The sequence below is a fragment of the Trichomycterus rosablanca genome, chromosome 5 (assembly GCF_030014385.1).
Source record: "Trichomycterus rosablanca isolate fTriRos1 chromosome 5, fTriRos1.hap1, whole genome shotgun sequence".
NCBI classification, from domain to species: Eukaryota; Metazoa; Chordata; class Actinopteri; order Siluriformes; family Trichomycteridae; genus Trichomycterus; species Trichomycterus rosablanca.
Window position 1 is genome coordinate 5,071,149 of NC_085992.1, and position 24,409 is coordinate 5,095,557.

A 24,409-nucleotide genomic window follows, 5' to 3' on the forward strand; every position below is an offset into this window, starting at 1 on the left:
TGGACTGACAATAGTCCACCAACCAAATATATCCAGCCAACAGCGCCCCGTGGGCAGCGTCCTGTGACCACTGATGAAGGTCTAGAAGATGACCGACTCAAACAGCAGCAATAGATGAGCGATCGTCTCTGACTTTACATCTACAAGGTGGACCAACTAGATAGGAGTGTCTAACAGAGTAGTATTTAAAAACTCCAGCAGCGCTGCTGTGTCTGATCCACTCATTCCAGCACAACACACACTAACACACCACCACCGTGTCAGTGTCCCTGCAGTGCTGAGAATGATCCACCACCTAAATAATACCTGCTCTGTGGTGGTCCTGTGGTGGTCCTGACCATTGAAGAACAGGGTGAAAGGGGGCTAACAAAGCATGCAGTGAAACAGATGGACTACAGTCAGTAATTGTAGAACTACAAAGTGATTCTATATGGTAAGTGGAGCGTAGAAACAAGGTGGTTTTAATGTTATGGCTCATCAGTGTTTGTGGTCTAGCATATGTAAGGTCTTCTCCTAGTACTAAATGTTGGTGTGTCGATTTAGTGTGGGTAACTTGGACTGGTTTGCATCTGGACAGCATGTCTTACTGATCTTGACAAAAAGACAACTGTTCCACGCACTTTGTACATACTGCGAATAATTCTGGGAGCTGAAGTTGCTCGGGAGGGACTCCATGTGAAAATCTGAACCACTTTCTGAGAACTGAACTGAAGCTTTCTAGTTTCTTATTTCTGATTGTGATGCTCGAGGCTCCGTCTGATGAGCGCAGTCATACCAGCTCTATTTATAAGAGCAGAGTCATTACGGCTGGTGACTTCCATCCATCAATGATGAAGAATTAAGCCACGAAGAAAAGACGGCAGGCATGACGTGTCACAAGTGTATGTAAACTTCTGACATTTGTTACAAGACACGATTCCAAGTACAACAAATGTAGAAGAAAAAAGATCACCCAACCATATAGCACTCGGATTAAAAAAAAAAAAATGTTTCTACACACACTGTTCATTTTATCAGCTCTACTTACCATATAGAAGCACTTTGTAGTTCTACAATTACTGACTGTTGTCCATCTGTTACTCTACTTGCTTTGGGACCACCACAGAGCAGGTATTATTTAGGTGGTGGATCATTCTCAGCACTGCAGTGACACTGACATGGTGGTGGTGTGTTAGTGTGTGTTGTGCTGTTATTAGTAGATCAGACACAGCAGCGCTGCTGAAGTTTTTATATACCGTGTCCACTCACTGTCCACTCTATTAGACACTCCTACCTAGTTGGTCCACCTTGTAGATCTAAAGTCAGAGACGATCGCTCATCTATTGCTGCTGTTTGAGTCGGTCGTCTTCTAGACCTTCATCAGTGGTCACAGGACGCTGCCCACGGGGCGCTGTTGGCTGGACATATTTTTAGGTTGGTGGACTATTGTCAGTCCAGCAGTGACAGTGAGGTGTTTAAAAACTCCAGCAGCGCTGCTGTGTCTGATCCACTCATACCAGCACAACACACACTAACACACCACCACCATGTCAGTGTCACTGCAGTGCTGAGAATGATCCACCACCTAAATAATACCTGCTCTGTGGTGGTCCTGTGGGGGTCCTGACCATTGAAGAACAGCATAAAAGGGGGCTAACAAAGCATGCAGAGAAACAGATGGACTACAGTCAGTAATTGTAGAACTACAAAGTGCTTCTATATGGTAAGTAGAGCTGATAAAATGGACAGTGAGTGTAGAAACAAGGAGGTGGTTTTAATGTTATGGCTGATCAGTATATATATATATATTAGGAGTGCAGTATTCTTTTTTCACATTTCCCAGCTCATTTGAAAGTTGGGGTCAGAGCGCAGGGTCGGCCCTGGAACTAAGAGCGTTAAGGGCCTTGCTCAAGGGCCCAAAAGTGGCTGCTTGGCAGAGCTGAGATTCGAAGCTCTACCCACTAGGCTACCACAAATGAATTAATCATTAAATGCTTTATACTCTTCAAACACCCATGGTCCATAAACCCACAAGTCAAATGACGGCCGCAGTCTAAACGTAGTCACGTATAAAGCAGTTAGTTTGCTGACAGCATTCATGTTTGCACTCGTTGGTGCCACCTAGGAAATCAAGCCTTTAAAAAAAAAACATAAACACACTCGGCACACGAACATCGAGTCTCTACAACAAGGATTAAAGGCCATCAGAATTTGCCACTCCATTATCACCAAACAGTAAAACCAGTCTGCTTTACAAATAAAAACAAAAGCTTCTTTTTGGCTGGAGGGGGATTCGGTTCATGAACTGGAAGGTGTGCGGCTGGCTTTGTGCTTTGTGCAACACATGAAAACTTTTTTTCTTTAGAAGCGAGAAACTTGCTGCCGAATTTCAGTATTGGTTTATCTTGTTCTGCATTTCAAAAATTAATTAGACAAAAATGTATTTGTACAGGGACAGAAAATCTACCCAGGTTCAAGCAGCAGTTGCTCTTCTAATATTTATTTATTTATTAGGATTTTAACATCATGTTTTACACACTTTGGTTACATTCATGACAGGACAGGTGCAGGATTCATCAGTGTCAAACAGTCATGGACGATTCACCTCACTTGCACGTCTTTGGTCTGTTGGAGGAAACCGGAGCTCCTGGAGGAAACCCACGCAGACACGGGGAGAACATGCAAACTCCACACAGAAAGGACCCGGACCGCCCCACCTGGGGATCGAACCCAGGACCTTCTTGCTGTGAGGTGACGGTGCTACCCACCGAGCCAATGTGCCGCCCAACTAATTTTCAGAAATTGTCTTGTGAAAAGCTTTTTCAGAACAGTAGAGGATATAACCACCACAAAAAGAAGAACAACTTTATATTAAAGCTCATGGTTCTGAAATGGGATGTCCAACAAGCTCATGGTCAGATATTTACATACTGTTGGCCATACAGTGTACAGTAATTATCATTTATTTTATTTATTAGGATTGTAACATCATGTTTTACACTTTGGTTACATTCATGGACGATTCACCTCACTTGCACGTCTTTGGTCTGTTGGAGGAAACCGGAGCTCCTGGAGGAAACCCACGCAGACACGGGGAGAACATGCAAACTCCACACAGAAAGGACCCGGACCGCCCCGCCTGGGGATCGAACCCAGGACCTTCTTGCTGTGAGGTGACGGTGCTACCCACCGAGCCAATGTGCCGCCCAACTAATTTTCAGAAATTGTCTTGTGAAAAGCTTTTTCAGAACAGTAGAGGATATAACCACCACAAAAAGAAGAACAACTTTATATTAAAGCTCATGGTTCTGAAATGGGATGTCCAACAAGCTCATGGTCAGATATTTACATACTGTTGGCCATACAGTGTACAGTAATTATCATTTATTTTATTTATTAGGATTGTAACATCATGTTTTACACTTTGGTTACATTCATGGACGATTCACCTCACTTGCACGTCTTTGGTCTGTTGGAGGAAACCGGAGCTCCCGGAGGAAACCCACGCAGACACGGGGAGAACATGCAATCTCCACACAGAAGGGACCCGGACCGCTCCACCTGGGAATCGAACCCAGGACCTTCTTGCTGTGAGGCGACAGTGCTACCCACCAGGCCACCTTGAAGTCCGACAAGCTAGTGGTCAGATATTTACATACTGTTGGCCATACAGTGTACAGTAATTACTGAATCATCTAACAGTCTTCAAAGTGTTTAGATTAGATCTACATTTTCAGACACTTTTTATCCAAAGCATATAGTCTGAGCAATTGAGGGTCAAGGGCCCGACAGCAGCAACCTGGCAGTGGTGAGGCTTGAACCAGCGACCTTTTGATTACTAGTCCGGTACCCTAACCACTAGGCTACGGCTTGCCCTGATTTTTAGATGATGAAAACAACAAGTGCAGCAGAGTGTTACTAGCCTTGTTCACACCATCAAAGTTTAGAGAGTAGATCTGCTAAATTTCCCAAGGCATGAAGAAGTGTGCGATGTGATGTTTTGGGTCTTGTGTCCGCCGTCTGGGTCGGATGTTTCCGGGATGGGCTCCAGACTCACGGCTACCCCGATCATAACGATACGATAACTGAAGATGAACGAATGGAAAACTCTGCAGAAGTGAACGTTACTAACGGACGAGGCATTACAGGACATTCAACAGAAGGCTAACGCAAGTCCCAGTAAACAGAGCCGTACCAGTCTGCACCAGCCTCAGCTTTTCCAGCATCAATCCAGAAAGAAATTCACTGTGAAAAAAACCACACAGCCTCCTGAGACAGAGTCAGACTTTGGGAGCAAACATTGGGTTCAATTCCCTCCCAGAGGGCTTGTAAGTGAGAGGCAGGCCGATTCGACAGGGACTTTAAATGAGATACAGATCAGGCATCAGAATTACACACAACCAATTCCAATGTGGGCTTTCATCTCTGGAGGGCCCGGGCAGCCTCGGCTTCCTGCCGCGCAATATTTAGCCTATAAATATCAAGTGTGTTTTGGTGAGAGATCTGTTGAGAGCAACGCTAGCCTAATTGTTTCATGTAACGGGCAAACCAATCCCCTCGGAGATCTATTAATAACACTGGCAGACCATCAATTTGCAAATGGCTTATGAATAACCATCATAGTTTTCACTGGAGTGACAGTTGAGAGGGTAGAAATCAATGCTGAATGGTACATGATCCACTTCATACAAGCGCAAGGTGTTTTAATGTACAAAATTAATCTCTATTCAGTGTTATAAAGCTTAAACCTCGAATGATGATCAGACTACACAACATAATCCTACCACATCAGGGATCAAATGATCTGCCTTTTAATCCTAGTGGTGCCCTTCCGTATGTGAATGATTTTTATTTATTTAGATGTTTTACGTCGTGCCTACACACTGGTTACATTCACAGCAGGATGTGTCTACACCGATCAGGCATAACATTATGACCACCTTCCTTATATTGTGTCGGTCCTCCTTTTGCTGCCAAAACAGCCCTGCAACGGTGATGCTCTGTGTGTTCTGACACCTTTCTATCAGAACCAGCATTAACTTCTTCAGCAGTTTGAGCTACAGTAGCTCGTCTGTCGGAGCCTTCGCTCCCCACGTGCATCAGTGAGCCTTGGCCGCCCATGACCCTGTCGCCGGTTTACCACTGTTCCCTCCTTGGACCACTTTTGATAGATACTGACCACTGCAGACCGGGAACTCCCCACAAGAGCTGCAGTTTGGCCATCACAATTTAGTCCTTGTTAAACTCGCTCAGATCCTCACGCTTTCCATTTTTCCTGCTTCTAACATCAACTTTGAGGATAAAATGTTCACCTGCTGCCTAATATATGTGTGTGTGTGTGTTTGTGCCTTTAGAAGAGACGCTTTGTTCACAGTATCGCTATAAGTGATTCATTGATTCACGAGTTGATTCGTTTTTATGTGAAGCGTAAGTTTCTCTTCTCAGTTATCTCTCCGTGTTTACTGTTATTAATTAAATGTCGTGGTTTTAAATAAACACCAGCTACTACAGAACATTCTGTGTGACTCTCTTACATTAAAAAGCTTCATTAAAAAGCTTCATTAAACTGCTATTACCACAGATCTGTAACCGAGTCAGACTCGTTCCGTCTAAGGAGCTAAAAGTTCAGCAGATGATCCTGAACTAACGAATTTGGTAATGAATAAACTTTTGCCTCGGATTGGCTCTGTAACGTTTTCTGTTCTCATCTACATCACAAGTAAGAACCGCTTACGATTTACCAAAGTGAACCAGGAGTTTATATAACGTGCTGATAGAATCGACTCAGATGTGACCGGGTTGAATTATCTTTTTAAAGTAAATATTTCAATCAGCAAAATTACATCGTATGAGCTTTCACGATGGTTTCTGTACGATGGTTGATGAATGGTGAGGTGATGGTTGGTGCTTCGTAGCTCAAAGTCTGGCTCAATCCACTGAGCTGTTAACTTAACGTGATCTTTATATATCACACGATCGGATCGGCTACTTTTAGGAAATATCGCCGATCGCCGATAGCATATTTTGATAAAAAAATCGGCCGATACCGATTCGTAGCCGATCGATCGTCCCATCTCTAGTCATAATGTTATGCCTAGTCAGTGTATAGCTCTTGTCAGTTGTTGTTTTAGTATGTTAGTGTTTTTTCAATTATCAATAACACTGGTGCTTTCCCAGGGTCCAATAAATCCGTATCGAGTGAAACGGGTCCCAAATGCACAGTAACAACACAAAATGTATTTATTATGATTTTAACACGTTTAACATGTTTCATTCATGACAGAAACGGTAGCTACTGGTTACACAAGATTCATCAGTTTAAGTTTAATATCAAACACAGTCATGGACAATTTTATATCTCCAGTTCACCTCACTTGCACGTCTTTGGACCGTAGGAGGAAACCGGAGCTCCTGGAGGAGACCCACGCAGACACGGGGAGAACATGCAAACCTTACACAGAAAGGACCTGGACCGCTCCACCTGGGAATCAAACCCAGGACCTTCTTACTGTGAAGCGACAGTGCTACCCACCGAGCCACTAACTGTGCCGCCCAACACAAATGAACAACGGAAGGTGAGAACTCTATAAACCAACAATGAGCTGTATACGGTAGTATTATTTGTTAACCATAAAAACAAGCTGTTTTATCTCATTCTGCAACTGCATTGCACAACACGGCTTTTAAATCATAATTCCTATAAGCGCTCGTCTGAACTCTGAGCTACAGCACTGCACGCTAATATAATCATTTCCTTTGGTGAAGAAAGTACAGCACTGTCAAAACATCTCGAGATAAAGAACTTCATGCATACAAACATAAAGAAGAAGCTTCGTGTGCATGAGTGCAGCTCTCAAACACTAAAACACTTACAGAGCAGCAGCTCGACAGGGATTCTTCAAGGCTCACTTCGTTTCAAAGCTGGGTTAACACGCCTCGTTTGGATAAAAGTACAGAAAGCAAACGTTTATGTGCATCGTCGGGTTGAGAAAACAACTCTGCATGCTGGTCATTTCCAATACAGGGGCAAAAAAAATCCTGGTGTTACTGCTGTGAAGCTCACAAACACCAGTGCAAAAAGTTTATTTATGGATGAAAAGTAGAGTCAATAACTTTTCCCCCCGACAACTTTCCTCCAAAGCGAGTCATATCCAATTACCGTATCAAGCATTAGTAAAAAATTGCCCTTTTGGGCTTGTGCTGACAAATCTCTACTAACCATCAGTACGGGTCAACAGGGCCAAAGTAAACTTAATTTGTGTCCCGCATAAAACTCAGTGTTGGTCCCCCCCCCCCAACTTCACGAGCGTTCCAAGATCAGATAGACCACTGGGACGGGGTCCAGCTGATGTCTGAGCCTCTCGGCGGTGGAACGTTAGTAATAAATGCAATTTACTGAACGCAGCATGAGAATTTCTTACGGCCGAGTGTAAGACAGGTATGCACAGTCGACGTGCTCCATTACTGACCCAGGATTCGTCTTATTACATTTTCCATCAGCTCAATTAGCTTATCTTAGACTCACCAGCACAAGAAATAACACAAACAGTGAGTATCGTACGTTCCCGTTACCTGATCATGACTACTCTGACGAAGAATCAAGCACACCAGGTGAAAACCTCACAATTACCCCCTTTTCCACCCAAAAAAACCATGTGGTTCTCGAACCGGTTCTGTTCGGGTTTCTCTGAACCTTGGTGTTCTGTAGAGAACCGACGCGCGTTTCCACCAGTTTTTGAGAACAAAGCATCATCATCATCATCGGTGGGCGTTACTTACTAAGAGTTAAGAGAAGTAATAACATGGCGGAGTGTGTGGATTATGTGCGAGCATTTGTGCTGCTGTTACAGATGTTTGTTTTTATGTAAAAAGCATCGATCTAACTATCGGTGATAAGAAGACGTAGACGTGTTTGTCTCAGTTGTTGTTTTCTTTAGTTTATTGACCTGAGAAGCGTTTTGCGCTTCGCTTTCACCGCGACTCTCGGCGCAAATAGCCGATTTGCTCAGCGCTCGACTCGAGCGATGAAACATCATTAAAGTTCCACAACATGAACATTAATCTGTGTGAAATGACCATCAAATCCGCTCTAAAATACCTCGTGTATCTGTGTTTAGCTGGATTTACACGTGTGGTGTTTATGCAGCTCGGGGAGTTAAAAAAGCTTCACGCTTTATTTTTAAGCGTGTTTCGTTCTGTCCGGGTCACTTTTATCACAGTTCATCTTTTTAAAGGCGCTTTGAAAATATCAGCAGCAAACAGGTTCAGAATGTAATCAGGTGAACTGTAAAAGATAAAAATGCAGCATTAAGCTCCATACGAGACTCCAGCGGACGGCATTGTTGCTAACGCGCCATGCTGTACAACGTGACGCGCCCACTGACGGACGACGTCACGTATTCTGTGGTGCCAGATCGGCCCGCTAGTTCTCTGTCTGGAACCTCTTTTTTCCGGTGGAAACACGCGGAACCGGTTCAAAATCAAGTTCGGGAACCGGAACGGGCTCCGTGCCGCGTCGGTGGAAAAGGGTCTAATGTGTGTGACCGGGTCTGCGTTCATTAATTTTATTTATTTATTAGGATTTTAACATCATGTTTGACAGAACAGGTTACACGAGATTCATCAGTTCAAGTTTAATATCAAACAGCTCCCGGAGGAAACCCACGCAGACACGGGGAGAACATGCAAACTTCGAACAGAAAGGACCCGGACCTCACCACTTGGGAATCGAACCCAGGACCTTCTTGCTGTGAGGCAACACTGCTACCCACCGGGCCACCCCTGCTTTCATTAATACCTTTTAATACTGCATGCTCAAACTGTATGACAAAAAAAAGTAATAGTACAAGCACACATATATACACACCGACCAGCCATAACATTAAAACCACCTCCTTGTTTCTACATTCACTGTCCATTTTATCAGCTCCACTTACCATATAGAAGCACTTTGTAGTTCTACAATTACTGACTGTAGTCCATCTGTTTCACCCTGTTCTTCAATGGTCAGGACCCCCACAGGACCCCCACAGAGCAGGTATTATTTAGGTGGTGGATCATTCGCAGCTCTGCAGTGACACTGACATGGTGGTGGTGTGTTAGTGTGTGTTGTGCTGGTATGAGTGGATCAGACACAGCAGCGCTGCTGGAGTTTTTAAACACCTCACTGTCACTGCTGGACTGAGAATAGTCCACCAACCAAAACTATCCAGCCGACAGCGCCCCGTGACCACCGATGAAGGTCTAGAAGATGACCGACTCAAACAGCAGCAACAGATGAGCGACCGTCTCTGACTTTACATCTACAAGGTGGACCGACTAGGTAGGAGTGTCTAATAGAGTGGACAGTGAGTGGACACGGTATTTAAAAACTCCAGCAGCGCTGCTGTCCGGTCTATTCATACCAGCACAACACACACTAACACACCACCACCATGTCAGTGTCACTGCAGTGCTGAGAATGATCCACCACCTAAATAATACCTGCTCTGTGGTGGTCCTGTGGGGGCATGTAGAGAAACAGATGGACTACAGTCAGTAATTGTAGAACTACAAAGTGCTTCTATATGGTAAGTGGAGCTGATAAAATGGACAGTGAGTGTAGAAACAAGGAGGTGGTTTTAATGTTATGGCTGAGTAAAATCCTTGTGATGATGAAGATTCTTTTAAGCAAAACGTACTTGAGTTCACAATCACAATAGAAACAAACAGCATAAAAGGTGACCTACTAGAGCTGGGTATTATAATGATGAATGCAGTCTAGTGTTTTTTAGTATGGATAAACCCTTAAGAGCTGTAAACTTTCACAAAGAAGCGCTGGTTTAAAAAGTTAAGCATTTCATTTCATCGTAAGGAGGATTTCTCATGACTCTTGTGCTTTATTTACAATCAGGCTGGGAACGTACTGTTCCAAATGCTTTATTGCCATTTAAGCTACATACAAGTACATACTGAAACAAACCAACATTCCTCCAGGACCAGGGTGCAACACAGAACACCAGTGCAAACAATACAACATACACAGTGCAGATAAACGGTACAATACATACAAGGACCTACAATAAACACCAGCACATTTTCAAAGCTAAAAAAAAGTGAAGAGAGGAAAAAATGGGGGCATTAATTGCTCAAGGTAGCTCTAGAATTCATCAATAAATCAACACATTTGCAAGATTTGCATCCCTAGTTAACTACATTGAAGGAAACGTGTGTGTGTGTGTGTGTGTGTGTGTGTGTGTGTGTATATATATATACAGTAGGTATGCAGACCAGGATGTTCCACTGCGATACCACTAATACAGAAGCAGCTGAACTGTCTGCTTATAGTGTTCCAACAAATATATTTGGTCTCACAAAAGCCAAATCTTTAATTGTTCAACATATAAATAAAACAATAGAGCTTACAAACGTGATCAGAAATACGACTTTAAAACAGTTTCTGAGCAGATCGTTCGGCAGAAATGATACTTTACGGAAGCGTAACATGCAACCACATTCAAATAAGGACGTCGCCTGACCAGCTGTTTACCAGATAAAATTAAAAATAACCTCGCACGACCACAAGGAAATTCCAGTTGGGTGATGGACCTAAACCCTCACGCAGCCTGGCAGCTCCATCAAATAGTGAAACCAGTTTAATAAGGAATTAATCAACAAGCTGATAAATATCAGCACCGGTACTGGTCCAATTCTGGCTCAGTACAGGACCAGATTTGTTCAGTCCCCAACATAATGTTTGTTTGTTTGTTTGTTTATTAGTATTTTAACTAGGGATGCACCGATCCGATATTAAGATCGGATATCGGTCCCGATATTACCAAAACGAGATGGATCGGATATCGGATAATCAGGCCGATCCCATGGGGCCGATATACGTTCACTTCAGTTCGTTTGCGACGCGTGCTAAGCCCATACAGGACGCGCTGCTGACGTACGGCGTATAACACAAACAAAAAGAGCAACATGGAGCGAGCCAGAGTCAGCTGCATGGAGGTATTTCACGCTTGCTATGCCAACAAGTTCGATGGCAACATGTTTATTACTCAGGTTTAGCTGCTATATTTCATTTTGAATTACTGTTTGCACTAAATATTTACGGATACGTTAATTTGAAAAAGTTATTTAAGCTACTACTGTTTTTCTCATCGTCAGCAGCTACATTATGGGTGTGTTCGAAAACCTAAGGAGCTGCCTCGCTGTCTTACTGCCTACATAAGCGGCTGCCTCAGTAGAGAGGATTCTAATAAGTCATCAACTCATAAATCGGGTTATTCGAACGCGCTACTTACACAGCGATTCCATCGGGTTTAGCATTTAGCATCTTGTCATTAAAACCAATGAACTGAAGCCGCTCAGGTGGCGCAGCGGTAAAAAGAGACGCGCTGCAACCAGGGCTGGATTCTGAGAACGTGGTATCGAATCCAGCCTTGCTTTACCGGTTCGAAGCCGAGTGGCTATATGAGCAACGATTGGCCGGGTGCTCATGTGGGGGGTGGGACAAAGAACCGGATGTGGGTCTCTCTCTGTCAGAATGCGATTGCGTTCTCTGCCGGCTGATTGGAGGCGCTTACACAGAGATGGGAGAGGGTGCCCTTGGGGTGTGTCTCTCCGCATGCAACGCTGGGTGGCGCCAAAACTCGTCAATGTGTGGGTGGCAAAGATGCATCTGGCTGCCGCTCGTGTTTCGGAGGGGATACGGGTTAGCTTCGATCACCTCCGTCGGGGCAGGGTTCGGCATAGACAGAGAGGAAGCACGATGAACCACAAAAAAAACCACCAATGAACTGAGGTAGCACAGCGCTAACGCTAACGTCAATATAACATTTCCCTTCATGTACCGATAACGGTTACATTTCCTGACAAGCTCGAACTTGCAAATAAAAACACTCGGTATAAGTTTATACAAGTTAAAAATCAGTAATATTTTATTTACGTTTGATAACTCTTTTCTGTAAGAAAAGCGCACCCGACCCGCAATGAATGCTGGGATTGCTTTGGTCACCAAGGCAGCGTCGGATGCTCACTCGTTGAGTGAAAATAACACTGAAATATTAAGATGCCTGTTTATTATTTTATTGACGAATAAATAGCAGTTCAGTACATTTATATCTGTGTTAATTATATTTTGTTTTGCAAACTTAGTAATGATTAAGTCGATCCTGATGCCTTTCCCACATCATAAAGTATACGGTTTATTAACTCAACAACGGTATCGGATCGGTATCGGCCGATACGCAAGGTATATGTATCGGATCGGTATCGGAACTGAAAAAGTTGGATCGGTGCATCCCTAGTACTGGGAGAATTGCAGGGGTGCCAACATTCTTGACCATGACTGAATGTAAGCTTGTAATGATTTCACACTTGCAAGCAGCTTGACAGCAAAAACGATACAAAAGGTTACGCAACCCTAAAGATTAGCCATTTAATACAGTATAGGGAAGCGATCATCATCTATGGTCAGCTTCTGGTCTACACATGCTTACCAAAAATCTGATTACTTGTCGGGGAAGGCAAATAAAGACCCAGGGCTATATAGTGCATTGTCTAACAAGTAGAGCTATTATGGTAACCACAGCTGCACACCAGTAATCCAGCACTGAGTGGTACAAAAACACTTTCCCTAAACTGATATAATCAGTTTACTTTAACAGACCTTCATTCAATTACTGTTTGCAGCGAGAGCTTTAAGAACGTCTGAAAGGAAACCAGCCAGGAGATCTAATATACCTTCAGCACCACATAATCTGATCCTGCCAGCAAATGGCAGAAGAGAGGCCGGCTTTGGCCCTCTCCTTTCTCATATGTTAACCCCTCGCAGCATATGATAAAGAGGCCTGGAGCAGCTGCACACTGACCAGTCCCCAAGCACACAATTAACTACAAAAGAGCCTTTTTAATGCGTCGAGCTAATCAGTGGCCGGCCCACCACTGCAGGCTCCCTGAACCATCTGCGAGATGGCAGACCTTCTCGGTGATTGAAAAAAAGAGGACTGGCACCACGCTATCATGTCCAAGCGTCAATGAAAAACACATCGCTTAGCAACAGTCAAGCCTCCGCGCCTGGAAACCCAAAGCTTCAGCTTTCAATGAACGACTCGGCGAGGAGCAGACGAGGGAATGTGCTCCAAGATTTGATTACCAAATGGCCTCCTATTGTTAGTAACCCACAGCAAAAACACCAAGAGCCAGAGCCAGGACAAACAATGACCAGCGGTACCAGGACGGCATTTCATAATCCGCCACTTTATAACACATTTAAGTGAGATTTAACTTTCCTACACAGAATAAATACTTCTTTTTTTTTTACACTGAAACACTTCCACAGACCTCGAACATGAAGCCTTCTGGGTACTGGACATTTTCTTACATAAAGGGAAGAATGTAAAGCCAAAATATGCCAAAATAAACTGGCCAATGAGAAAGGCACAAAAATAAACTACATGCCTAAAAGTATTTGAACAACTGATCAATGCGTTGGACATCCTCTTTCTGAAACAAATGGTATTAAAATAGAATGACCTCTATGTGATACCTCTTTCCAGCAATAACAGCCACCACTTCTCTAAGAAGGCTTCTCGCAAGACTTCGAAGTATGTCTGTGAGAATTTGCACCCATCCAGTAGTACAAAAGAGCATTTGTATGCCAGTTGATGTTCCAGTTCATTCCAAAGCTGTTAAGCGGAGCTGACGTCAGGACTCGGCATTTGGCAGGCGCTATTATCAGAAGCGACTTGCAGCACTGGGACTTTATACAGTCTGAGCAATTGAGGGTTAAGGGTAGGGCTGTCGCGGTGAAAGAATTTCCCCTTGCGATATTCAGCCTGTCTCAGCCTGTCTTTATGCGGTAATATTGCCTTTTTTTTTTTTTTTTTAATTACTTAATTAATCTGGATTTTAGAGCTATATAAACAAGCTTTATTGTTAGGCTATGATTCGGTATATTATTGCTTTATAATGATAAAGATGAGACGGCTTTAAGACCAATGAAATGCGTGTTTATTGTTAAATACAGAACAGAGCAGGGATGCGCGTCTTTTCTCTATTAAAAAAGGTTTAAATTTAGCTTCTAGCCTAGGCTAGATATACACTGTGAAACAAAAAAAAGAGTTTAGGCTAAATATTTTAAACGCACATCTAATCAAAATATGGTAAAAAAAAATAGAATAAAGTCTGTAAGACCTTAAACCTGCGTTATCATGCGCGCTAGAAGAACCAACACGTTCACCTGCTGTGGTTTAGAGAGGATCTGAGTGGGGTAGCGATGTTCCCGACGTTACCGATGTTACACTAATACACACGTGTACTGATCCTGCATGCGACTTTACACAGCAGAGGAAATCTAGCCCGGTTATCACGCCACTATTAACCATCTATTTAGTAGATATAATTAACATAACAATATATACTACGTTTTAAGTTATTATTCGTTTCAATACATTTTTATTCAACGAAAAAATACATTTAAATCATTCCAGCAAGCCAGCAAGAGAATATTTGCAGGCTGCAATGCCATATTAACCGTCATTAAGTGTTTTAGTACGCCGAGGCTGTTTGAATAAAGTCTAAATTACAAGTATTTATTGAGTGTGAACTCAATTTCATCATTAATTTGATCTTTAATTCCTGTTGCGATTGTTTACATTTTAAAACACAAAGCCTGACACTCAGCAGCAACGCATGAGAACAGGTTGCAAGAAAATTTCGCTCTTAGCTCATTTTCATTATGAATTTATTTAACATTTATTACGCCCGAATGTAAACGTAAAACAAGATGGACCCTGCAACAATAAAAAAAAAAAAAAAAAAAGAGAAGAAAGAAAGAAAAAACGTGAATATCGCGGTGATGCGGTTGCTTGGCATGCCCTGCGGTTGGCTGGTCTATACCGCGATATTTCAAAATTGCGGTTAGCGCGACAGCCCTAGTTAAGGGCCTTGCTTAAGGGTCCCACAAAAAGCAACCTGGCAGTGGTGGGACTTGAACCAGGAACCTTCTGATTACTAGTCCAGTACCTAAACCGCTACGCTACAACTGATAGGACCCCCACAGGACCACCACAGAGCAGGTATTATTTAGGTGGTGGATCATTCTCAGCACTGCAGTGACACTGACATGGTGGTGGTGTGTTAGTGTGTGTTGTGCTGGTATGAGTGGATCAGACACAGCAGCGCTGCTGGAGTTTTTAAACACCTCGCTGTCACTGCTGGACTGACAATAGTCCACCAACCAAAAAAACATCCATCCAACAGCGCCCCGTGGGCAGCGTCCTGTGACCACTGATGAAGGTCTAGAAGACGACCGACTCGAACAGCAGCAATAGATGAGCGATCGTCTCTGACTTCACATCTACAGGGTGGACCGACTAGGTAGGAGTGTCTGATAGAGTGGACAGTGAGTGGACACGGTATTTAAAAACTCCAGCAGCATTGTCCACAACACACACTAACACACCACCACCATGTCAGTGTCACTGCAGTGCTGAGAATCATCCACCACCTAAATGATACCTGCTCTGTGGTGGTCCATACTGTATGTATGTAGAGAAATAGATGGACTACAGTCAGTAATTGTAGAACTACAAAGTGCTCCTATATGGTAAGTGGAGCTGATAAAAATGGACAGTGAGTGTAGAAACAAGGAGGTGGTTTTAATGTTACGACTGATCGGTGTATGTAATTATTGGCACTATAAAAATCAGTTCACACAGCAGGACAGATAATAAAAAGATCAGCCACAAAACCACAACAACAAAACATATATATACGAAATAGACTAACACACTTTGTTCGAATGTTGGGTGTTGATTGAGGAAATAGTGACTTTTGATGATAAATTTGTCCAACCAAATGCATTAATAAGCAAAGCATGATCAAACAGCTATAGTTAAAGGACCAATGCAAACTTTCACCACATTACCACCAAAAATAATCACCAAGTTCAGTCTCGGCACACCTTTAACTAGGGATGTCCCGATCCGATCTCACAGATCGGGATCGGGGCCGATCGACGCATTTTTAACTGATCGGAAATCGGCTCTACTAATGCCGATCATAACCCGATCTTTTGTTTTACGTCAGCATGTCCGCTGTGTGGAAATACTTCAAATCGGAAAGTGAAACGAGTCCAACAGCGGTGTGACGTCTGCGATGCGAGCGTTTCACGAGGCGGTGGGAGCAGAGCTGCGTTCATTACTGTAGAACTTTACTATTTATATGGTGTGTGAGTCGAGGATCACACCGGTTTACAAAACAATAACTTCTAATCAGAGTATGAAAACTTCAGGACCATAACGTGCAGCACGAGTTACAAGACTGAACGACTCAGTATCGAGCTCTCCGATTGGCTTAGTTATGTAACGATGCACTCGCTTAATAAAGAAATAAAATACACGCTATATTCACAAATTGTCGGGAGCAGAACACTTTATTAACTTCTCCTGTTCCGAATAGCGGACAGCCGGAGCCGAGCACGCTATCCCGTGCGCTATGGAAGCCCCAAAGGGTCAAAACACACTCACTTTGCGTAGACCCGTCCATCAAACCACTGTCACAATACAAGCACTTTAAGAACTGGCTTTCCTTCATAACAAAAGAGTGACTTTCCATTTTATTTTGGTATTCAGGTTTTACTGTAATGCTGTTAAGTAACTTATTTGTTTTTTTATATTCAGGTTAAGCCGCTACACCACTTGTGAGTGGAGATTTCTGTTCATTTTTAGTGCATCACTGCGTTAAACAGAATTATGTTCTTTGAATATAAAGTTCAAAGTGAAACTGTAATTATCTCACTTCATTTTTACTACAATGCTGCACTAAGTTTGTTTAGTATTATTTTGTAAAAATAAAAGAACATTAAGCAATAGCTTAGATGCAGGCAATTTTATTCCTACAGCACTGCAGAGCTATTCAGTTGTTAAACATGTACAGTACATTGGATTAATTTGAATAACTATAATGTACTTGAAGTGTGCACTGTGTAAACAGTGTTATCTAGTTCTTATCTAGACAATATCTAGAAAATACAAGTATCGGTTTGAGACTCGGTATCGGATCGGGATAAAAATTAAAGATCGGGACATCCCTACCTTTAACAGTTCATTGATGCGTGTTCATAAGAAAACAATACAACGTAAAAAACAAAGCATTCAGTACAAGTTTAAAAACACTGTGCACTAAATTGTGGCCCATCATCCCTACCTTATCTTTCTCGTGCGGCAAAAGCATTACAGGTGGCAGGTCCAGCGCCAGAGCGATGCTGCTCCTGAATCCCAGTTTTCCTCCGTCGCTGCCACTTTTCATCCTATACAGCGGCCCGTCCTTCAGCAACCTCCCGTTATTCACGGCGCGCTTAGCGGCCAGCCTCAGCCTCTGCTGAAACCTGGGGTTGGCCACCACGCCGGCCAGGTCATCCTGGCTCCTCAAGAAGCGCTCGATGTTCCTCAGAGACGAGCCAGAAGAAACACCCAACCCCTCGATAGCCCTCCTGAGGACCTTATTCCAATCCAGATGGCGCAGATCTCCCGTGGGAATCACGGCCCCCGCCGCCGAGGGAACCGGCCCTCTGAGCTTGACCACAGAAATCCTCCCCGGGTTATCCGGATCCTTGTACGAAGTGCATCCTTTGCTAGTGACCCTAAGGATGGCGCCATCCTTGACGGCCAGCTCCAGCTGCCGCAGGACGGTACCCTTGTCCAGTCCGTGCGACGTCGAGACCGTGTGACAGATTCGCTCCTCCGAAGGCCGCTGCTTCTGCCTTTTGATTTTTTGAATAGCCTCGAGAATCCACTCTGCGTACAGGGGATTGGCCAGTTTCACCATGGTGAAAGAATTTGGTGCGTTAAGGCATAATAATCCATGAATACATTCCTACTTCTTATGGGCGAAAAATAGGCATCCGCAAGCAAAAGTCAGCCATCAGTGGGTCATATTGTACATGAAGGAACTGTGATGGATGAAACTCCGGGTCAGACTGTCTACATTTCCTTATTTCCTCAGCAGGCAGTCGAAAAGCCAATCGGAATACATCCAGACGAAAGCATCGTTAAAATCCGTGTGTCAAACCTGCAAGACAGAAAATGTAAGATTAGTCCATTTGTAAGCAGGTAAACAAGCATACAGACCACAGTTAGATAACAAACGGATTCAAAAAGTACATAAACGCTTCCGAGTCGAATTTCATAAGCCCACGCAAGCAAAGCAAGGTTAAAACCATTCGTATTAAAGCGGAGATACAGCAGAACACAACAACTATGGAACTATGCACCAGGGCTGGGCATTCAGGAAGAGCAGGTTAGGTGTCCGGACAATCGCTTCTTTATGGACGTTAATGCCCAGCCGACAGGTGATTAATGAGCTGCTCCTACTGCTCCTGCCAAGCACGGAATTGAGCAAGCGTGATACTTTTATTTGTATTGTAATCAAACTAATGCTGGATTTGCTCATTCCATCGCAACATAATCCAGCAGGAAAGCACTAATGTGCCTATAAGAGGTTATTGATTCATTTACCAGGCCACTATTTATTTATTTATTAGGATTTTAACGTCGTGTTTTACACTTCGGTTACATTCATGACAGGAACGGTAGTTACTCGTTACACAAGATTCATCAGTTCACATTTTAATATCGAACACAGTCATGGACAATTTTGTATCTCCAGTTCACCTCACTTGCACGACTGTGGGAGGAAACCGAAGCTCCCGGAGAAACCCACACAGACTCGGGGAGAACATGCGAACTCCACACAGAAAGGACCCAGGACCGTTCCACCTGGAAATCAAACCGCCCCAGAACACAACAACTATGGAACCATGCACCAGGGCCGGGCATTGAGGAAGGGCAGGTTAGGTGTCCGGACAATCGCTTCTTCATCAGCTGCTGATGAGTTTGTTAGAAGCATTTTAACTTCTGCTTTCACCGTACACCTTTTACCTCAGTTAATTACGTTTTAACCCAAGCATGATACTTTTATTTCTATTGCAATCGAGCAAATGCTGGATTTGCTCATTCCAGTGCAATATAATCCAGCAGGAAAGCACTAATGTACATAATTAAAAGTTTAAAACATGTTAATCAGGCATTTATTGATTCACTTATCAGGCTACGAAAATTTTCTCTTTTTTTCTCATTTAAAAAAACGTTTGACTGCTTTGTGTGATACCCTGGTAGTGCTGTTTAAGTGGTGTCATGGGTTTAGATTTAAATGCAGCATCTGTAGTGGTTATGCTGGTCATTATTAGTATCATTCCTAAGTGTTGTAACATCTCTAAAAGTTGGATCATTGGCTAAAAACCCTATTTTAAGCTCATGTAAATCATCATGCAAAAAAAACACTTCCTGAAAGGCCTGCTTTGTAAACAGAAGACAGTCAAACTGCTACTCAAGCTTAGTTAAAGCACCTATTGATTTTAGGAGAGCATTCAGACTTTTAGGTAATCTTTGCCCATTATTCCTAGCAAAAGAGCTCCAAATCTGTCCGACTGTGCGGGCGTCTCCTGTGCACTATGTCCACTGTAGATCACTTCCATTTGCTTTGAACAGCCAATAATCTAGATTTGAATTCGAGAGCAAAGCCGAGACCACGGCCATTACATTAGCACAAGCTGGTGTGTGCCAAAGCCTGACTCAACAGAACTCGGCCTCCTCAGCATTCACACGTTCATTATATTCCAACTACTGTAGAGCTCCTTGTTCGTTTGTCATTCGTTTATTAGGATTTTAACGTCGTGTTTTACACTTTGGTTACATTCATGACAGGAACGGTAGTTACTCATTACACAAGATTCATCAGTTCACAAGTTTAATATCAAACACAGTCATGGACGATTTAGTGTCTCCAATTCACCTCACTTGGACGTTTTTGGACTGTGGGAGGAAACCGGAGCTCCCGGAGGAAACCCACGCAGACACGGGGAGAACATGCAAACTCCACACAGAAAGGACCCGGACCGCCCCACCTAGGAATTGACCGCAGAACCTTCTGTGAGGCGGGTGTTAACACGGGTGTGAAAGTTGAGTGAAAATCTTAGGTGCCTCACAATTATAATACACATTAAATACAAAACATATACACATTAACTTACATATATTCTAGCACCATCTGTTCGATATACACTGATCAGCTCCACTCACCATATAGAAGCACTTTGAAGTTCTACAATTACTGACTGTAGTCCATCTGTTTCTCTACATACTTTTTTAGCCTGCTTTCACCCTGTTCCTCAATGGTCAGGACCACCACAGTGCACACTGCAGCGACACTGACATGGTGACGTTGATGGAGTTTTTAAATACCGTGTCCACTCACTGTCCACTCTATCAGACACTCCTACCTAGTCGGTCCACCTTGTAGATGTAAAGTCAGAGACGATCGCTCATCTATTGCTGCTGTTCGAGTCGGTCGTCTTCTAGACCTTCATCAGTGGTCACAGGACGCTGCCCACGGTGCGCTGTTGGCTGGATATTTTTGGTTGGTGGACTATTCTCAGTCCAGCAGTGACAGTGAGGTGTTTAAAAACTCCAGCAGCGCTGCTGTGTCTGATCCACTCGTACCAGCACAACACACACTAACACACCACCACCATGTCAGTGTCACTGCGGTGCTGAGAATGATCCACCACCCAAATAATACCTGCTCTGTGGTGGTCCAGTGGGGGTCCTGACCATTAAAGAACAGCATGAAAGGAGCTAACAAAGTATGCAGAGAAACAGATGGACTACAGTCAGTAATTGTAGAACTTCAAAGTGCTTCTATGTGTGCAGGTGTGGTGGATATAGTTTAAGTGAGTAAAGTGCAGAATGGGTTGATGAGAATGTGCCACCTGAAATGCAACAGTGGTGTTATGTCAAATTCTGCACCTTGACTTTCAGATGCACCACTGTTCAAAGCATGCTTTATAACATAACATTTAAATGTCTAATAGTTTGTAATGTAGTGCAGTGCCGTGTATAGATGTCTCTGGACCACTTATACAAATAAAAAAACCTTTTTAAGCTGATAATTCAAAGGTACCAAACGAATTTAGTTGCTGCATAAACAGAACAAGCTGCGTATAGATAGTTGTAGCCTAGTGGTTAAGGTACTGGACTAGTAATCCAAAGGTCACTGGTAGAGATGTACCGATCTCCTTTCAGGGACATCGGCCGATGGCCGATAGCCGATTCCGATGGGGGGGGGGGGGGGGGGGGTAGCAGTAAATAAAATAAATAAACTTAAAAAGAGCCTCACAGTAAAGATAAGCCGGAGCAGCGCGCGGGTGTGTGTGTGTGTTTGTGCCTTTAGAAGATACGCTTTGTTCACAGTATCGCTATAAGTGATTCATTGATTCACGAGTCGATTCATTTTTCGCGAAGCGTAAGTTTCTCTTCTCAGTTATCTCTCCGTGTTTACTGTTATTAATTAAATGTCGTGGTTTTAAATAAACACCAGCTACTACAGAACATTCTGTGTGACTCTCTTACAATAAAAAGCTTCATTAAACTGCTATTACCACAGATCTGTAACCGACCGTCAGACTCGTTCCGTCTAAGGAGCTAAAAGTTCAGCAGATGATCCTGAACTAGCGAATTTGCTAATGAATAAACTTTTGCCTCTGATTGGCTCTGTAACGTCTTCTGTTCTCATCTACATCACAAGTAAGAACCGCTTACGATTTACCAAAGTGAACCAGGAGTTTATATAACGTGCTGATAGAATCGACTCAGATGTGACCGGGTTGAATTATCTTTTTAAAGTAAATATTACAATCAGCAAAATTACATCGTATGTATGATGCACAACGTTAATGATGTTATTTTAGGTCATGAAGAGCTTTCACGATGGTTTCTGTACGATGGTTGATGAATGGTGATGTGATGGTTGGCGTCTGGATCGATCCACTGAGCTGTTAACTTAACATGGTCTTTATATATCACACGATCGGATCGGCTACTTTTAGGAAATATCGCCGATCGCCGATAGCATATTTTGATTAAAAATCGGCCGATACCGATTCATAGCCGATCGATCGTCCCATCTCTAGTCACTGGTAAAAGCCCCACTACTGCCAGGTTGTCACTGTTGGACCCTTGAGCAGGGCCCTAAACCTTTAATTGCTTAGACTGTATATGTAGTATCACAGTACTGTAAGTCGCTTCGGATAAAAGCGTCCGCTAAATGCTGAAAATGCAAACGTATAGATAATTTCACTGAAACGATTTGCTCTCACATTACGCAGCACCAGCCTGCAATTAACTAGAAAACAAACTGTGCTGAAAACATTGTGTGACTGAAAGGACTTTTAACAGAGAGAAATTCCTGTTTTATCATCTGCAAAACAGCGCGCAAGTTTATCTTCCATCCTAGCGCGCGCTTTTACAGCACTATGCCTCAGGCGCACGGAGTAATTTAGTCACAATGGCGTGTGGAGTTGAAGTGCACTGCTAAATATTTACATTACGACTGGCACCGACTACAGAGTGTCAAGAGACCCGGCGAAGAACATCCGTCCTGGTGCATATGGCTCCGATTCCAATTGGTCACACGTTTACATTTTTACATTTGCAGCATTTAGCGGACGCTGAAGGTTCAAGTTCTGATTACCAGTCCGGTACCTTAATCACAGAGCTGCCAGTGTCTTGAGCACACACGCTCCAACGTATCAGAGTTTTTGAAAAGCTTTTACCAATGATACATTTCAAGCTACACCTGACAAAGTAGATCACAAACAGGATCACTGGGTCATGGCTTGGGTGTCCATGATAAAATTTGCAAGCACAGTTTGTTTATTTGTTAGTTTATTAGGATTTTATCGTCATGTTTTACACTTTGGTTACATCCATGACAGGAGCGGTAGTTACTCGTTACACAAGACTCATCAGTTCACACGAGGTTATATCGAACACAGTCATGGACAATTTTGTGTCTCCAAATCTTTGGACTGTGGGAGGAAACCGGAGTACCCGGAGGAAACCCACGCAGACACGGGGACTCCACACAGAAAGGACCCAGACAGCCCCACCTGGGGATTGAACCCAGGACCTTCTTACTGTGAGGTCATTCGAGATTCAGTAAGCACTAGCATGACCAAGATTTGTGTTCATCAGACCCGGCCACTTTTGATACTCAGTGGACAGCGGTCAGCTTGGGCACTCTGACTGGCCTGCCCCATATCCAGCCCTATACGCAGCAAGCTGAAATGCACTGTGTGTTCTGACACCTTTCCATCATAGCCAGCATCAACTTCTCAGCAATTTGTGCTCTTGTACTGTAACTGTAGCTCTTGTGTCACCTCACAAACCACTGTCAGTAAGTACTAACCACCGGAGATGCTCAGACCTATTCAACGAGCCATCATGATTTGGCTCCTGCCAGTGTCGCTCAAATACTTGCTTGCCCATTTTTTCTGCTTTTAAAGTACATGAACTTCATGAGCTTCCTGTTCACTTTATGCCGGATATATCCCACCCCCTGACAGGCGGCATTGTAACGAGCTAATGTTAAATATTCATATCATATGTTCCTATATATATATATTGTCATATATATAGATATATATATATGAACAACGGCGTCTTCCTCGTATAGCGCCGCGTGACGACGTATTCGTCCGCTCCGCTCGCCAACTAGTTCGAACTTGTGACGGAACAAGACTAACCACGAAACGCCGTATGTCGAGTCCGCCGTAGCCCGAGGACTTACTGCATTGTGTTGGTCCCCCTTTTGCAGCCAAAACAGCCCTGCAACTGTGATGCCCTGTGTATTCTGACACCTTTCTATCAGAACCAGCATTAACTTCTTCAGCAGTTTGAGCTACAGTAGCTCGTCTGTTGGATCGGACCACACGGGCCAGCCTTCCCTCCCCACGTGCATCAGTGAGCCTTGGCCGCCCATGATCCTGTCGCCGGTTTACCACTGTTCCTTCCTTGGACCACTTCTGATAGATAATGACCACTGCAGACCGGGAACACCCCACAAGAGCTGCAGTTTTGGAGATGCTCTGACCCAGTCGTCTAGCCATCACAATTTGGCCCTCGTCAAACTCGCTCAGATCCTCACGCTCGCCCACCCACTAACAGGTGCCGTGATGAAGAGATAATCAGTGTTATTCACTTCACCCGTCAGTGGTCATAACTGAGACACAGCAACTCTGATTGCACCTCCACAATACATAACTGTATCAGGTCTCTCACCTCATTGTATTCATATAGTCAATTTATCCTTTGTAAACGCTGCGTTCAAAGCAACTTTCCATTCTCCAAATTTCAGTGGAGATGGAAACCTGAAAGCCAGGTAAAATAAGTACACTTGAAGTAGCCTTGACTGATACACACAGGGTGCCAATAACAGGTATCAAACATCAGAAAAAGCCAGTTCTACACCTACTCCAACACCCGTAAGGAAAAAACACACATGTCCAAGCCAAACCAACAACAAAAACACAGCAGTATTATAA

General features: G+C 43.5%; 1 protein-coding gene across 1 annotated transcript in view; it reads right to left on the reverse strand.

Annotated features, from left to right (window-relative positions):
- kat6b (K(lysine) acetyltransferase 6B) overlaps positions 1–24,409 on the reverse strand; it is a 63,139-nt gene that overhangs the window by 30,043 nt on the left and 8,687 nt on the right. Inside the window, exon 2 of the mRNA XM_062995559.1 lies at positions 17,176–18,039. Within this exon, the coding sequence (XP_062851629.1) occupies positions 17,176–17,796 (621 nt within the window). The 5' untranslated portion in view covers positions 17,797–18,039. The remainder of the gene's footprint in view (positions 1–17,175; positions 18,040–24,409) is intronic.